The sequence below is a fragment of the Arachis ipaensis genome, chromosome B3 (assembly GCF_059453495.1).
Source record: "Arachis ipaensis isolate K30076 ecotype BB chromosome B3, ASM5945349v1, whole genome shotgun sequence".
Classification (NCBI taxonomy): domain Eukaryota; kingdom Viridiplantae; phylum Streptophyta; class Magnoliopsida; order Fabales; family Fabaceae; genus Arachis; species Arachis ipaensis.
In genome coordinates, this window is record NC_142438.1 from 10,719,263 (window position 1) to 10,722,474 (window position 3,212).

At 32.0% G+C, this 3,212-nt stretch overlaps 1 protein-coding gene across 1 annotated transcript; it reads right to left on the bottom strand.

The window, feature by feature from the left end:
• Positions 1 to 304: 304 nt before the first annotated feature.
• LOC148569826 (uncharacterized) lies at positions 305 to 2,989 on the bottom strand. Its single transcript, XM_088509490.1, has 2 exons — positions 1,647 to 2,989; positions 305 to 989 (listed from the first exon to the last, which is right to left on the bottom strand). Exons 1-2 carry the CDS (start codon positions 2,501 to 2,503, stop codon positions 536 to 538), a joined length of 1,311 nt encoding a protein of 436 aa, XP_088365616.1. The 5' UTR covers positions 2,504 to 2,989; the 3' UTR covers positions 305 to 535.
• Between the last annotated feature and the right edge of the window lie 223 nt (positions 2,990 to 3,212).

Consider the following 3,212-nt stretch of genomic DNA (forward strand, 5'->3'; position numbering starts at 1 on the left):
AATTAATTTTGTTAGTCTTTTTGTCATTTTTTTTGTTGACAGTGCCAAAATTTGTTAATGTGATATGTTAAGTGATACTACAGCACACACAAAGGAATATATGAGGCATTGAAATCCTTTAATTTGAGATTGATTTGATCTAATTTCATAAACTTAATTATCATGTTAGCCGCCAAGTAGAACTACTAGATATGTATTATGAAGTCACTTAACGTGTCGTTAACAATAGAAGTGACAGAAGGACTAAAATGACTAACTTAAAATCTTTAAAAATAAATTTGATTAAAAAAAAATTAAGAACTAATTTAAAAAATAAATAATTTTTTAAAGATTAATTTAACTATTTACTCTAACTTTTCTTATGCATACTTTCTCTATATCACTCCAAGAGAAAAAAGTCAACTCTTTTAAATATCTATTTCTTTTGTTTTCCATACCTACAGCACACACATGCAATAAGACAATTCTCTTAATGTAAAATTTACAATAAACAAGATATCCAATTATCTATTGTTGTTGTGCTTCTTTTGAGTTTCTAACCCCACCATTGATGTACAGCTACACCTTTATCCCTCAAGTTTCCATAGAGTGCCAAACACTCCCAATAAGCCCTATGACTTCTATTATTCTCTCGTTTTTGATAAGGCTTACACTCCAAGAAAAGCTCATCTACTAGTCCAATGGTGTCTCTTTTTATCATCTCTTCCACCACTTCTGCCTCTGCTTTCATCACCACGAATTCTTCATCCTTTATATTTGTCCGCATCCAATCTGACATTCCTATTTGAGGCATTTCTTTCGCCGACGCCTCTTCTGCCGTAATTATCTCGATATTTATGTTGTACATTTCGAAGTTCTTGTTTCTTGTTGGATAATTCTTGTGGAACCAATCACTTTTTTTCTCTCCTTCTTTCTCTGCCAATCCAACATCAATGAAAACTCTACGAGAATAACTTTCTAAGGAATCGCCCATCAAATTCGGAAGGTATCTGTTAAATATTTATGAAATTAGTGCAAACTGCATGAGTGTCCTATGATAGGTATATACATTCTAATAATTAGCTAGACAATGAATTTAAGGTAAAAAGAAAATAGTAAAGATATTATTTTTTTTCTTGTTTTCAATTTTTTTTAAAATAAATTTTATTGAAGAACATTTAAGTTTTAAAAAATATTATTATTATAAAACAAATTATTTTTTTAAATGAAAAAATAACTAATTCGTCTTACATTATTATTGAAATTATTGAAAATTTTAAAAGTAATAAAAATATATATTAAGAATTAAAGTTATTAGATCAATCTAAAATTTTTAAATTTATAAAATAATAAAAAACAGTTTAAAGTAGTTTAAATTTTTTTTATTTCATACTTTTTAATTATTGTTTATGTAATAAATATATACTTACAGTTGTTATATATATAAAATTAGAAAATTCTATAGCGCTTATAAAATTTATGTCTAATTTGTCTAAAAAATAAGAGGTGAATAAAAAATTCCACCATTTATATTTGTGTCAAGTAATTGAAAAAATTAAACGTATAAAAATACACTTATAAAGTTATAAATAATAAATTAGATAAAATAAATTTGTGTTATTATCTTTTTTTATCATCATTTGTCTAAATTTAAGTGTTTTACTTACTTAGTGCGCTTCAAGTATTTTCTTGATATTCTCGATGAGGCTCTTGGAGGCTCTAACAAGACATCTTCAAGGTTTTGCAGTGCAGCTTTCTTTGCGTCGGAGGAGTAGCCAAGAAGCTTTCTAGGCGCAGCCACCACTGGCGGTGGCTGATCATGACGAACAAATTCTTCCTTCTTTATCATGGCCACAGCAATGAGATCCAAGCGCCTCACATAAACCGTCTTGTAGTTGGAAGGCTTGTAATGTTTCGCCGAGGGGTTTTCGCCGGTGATAAAGGCGACAACCCCATCAACTTTCAGTGTCCTGTCGATGAACTTTGAAGCCGCCGGGAAATCTGTGGTGAAAACAAAGTCCACACTGTTGTCGATTACGTTCTTCTGCTTCTCCAAATCACTCAACAAAACAAGTTCCATGTTGTACTCAGAAACAATGCTAGGCCCTATTCCTGGATCCGCATTGTTATCATTGGTCAGGAAAATTGCATTGCTCTGAGTAGGTTTCTTGAGCCCTTCGTTTGTAAGGTCATGGAAAAGAACACCCAATAGCTGCTCTATGTTGACCGAATCGTAGCTAACTTGCTGTTTATCAATAGATTCGGTAAGCAGATCCTTCTGTTGGGTTTCTTTATAAGAGATTTTCTCGAATTCGAAGGAAGACGATCTCATGATGCTATTCAAGGTGGCAAATGCGAATATCATGAGGAACAAACAAGAAACAATCTTCATGAACTTGGAACTTGGGATGAGCCTATTGATAAAGTAACGTGGGCTTTTAGGCAGGTGCTTAATAATGCTTTTCTTGAAGTTGACATAGTGTTTTGATTTCAATGCAATGACACCGATGAGTTCCATCGCCATATTTATGATATGACGATGGAGACAATTAATAGATAGAATAAATGAATAGAATATGATTAAGACGAGAAAGGTATAAGAACAAGAATAAGTATAATTAAAAAGAATATTTTGAGAAAGAGAGTAGAGGAGCTAGTCACAAGAAAAACAGAGTTCTAGCGACTGCAGAATCTAGCAGCGGTATGGTTTCCACCAACAAGTGAGAAATGGTTAATCGACAAAGTAGACCACATTCTAATCAACTCTCTCAATCGCTGTATCTCCATTATTTTTTTTTATCAAGATCGATAATTTGTAACTAGCACCAATTTATTAACATCATCTCATGAATCTGTGATTACGATGATTTTTGTGACAACATAATCTTATTTGTGTTGTCTCTGTATCATCTAATCACAGATGCATGAATGACAAGAGAGCAGATCAGAGCAGTTTTTGTGATCTCTCTTCTCTCTCTTTTGTCTAACTCTCTGTAATTATTTGATTTGTTATTTTGTGAAGGGTGTGAGTTTTGGTGGAATGAAGAGGGAGAGGTTATATAGATCCACTAGGCTTATTATGGGAGGGTAGATAAAAAAGTATGAGAGGAATTCGTGACAACAAATTATTAGAAGAGCCTAAATTTGCAATTTGTGGGAGAAAAACACGGTTGACGCAACGACAATGATGTTGCTCCATTCACTAATTTGTTAATTCATTATTTAATGAATTT

Bases quoted from the DNA above. Each gene is read 5' to 3' on its own strand.
- LOC148569826 (XM_088509490.1), bottom strand. From the start codon at position 2,503: ATGGCGATGGAACTCATCGGTGTCATTGCATTGAAATCAAAACACTAT. The intron at 990-1,646 runs GTAAGTAAAACA...AATATTTAACAG, and splicing joins AAATACTTGAAGCGCACTAA to ATACCTTCCGAATTTGATGG.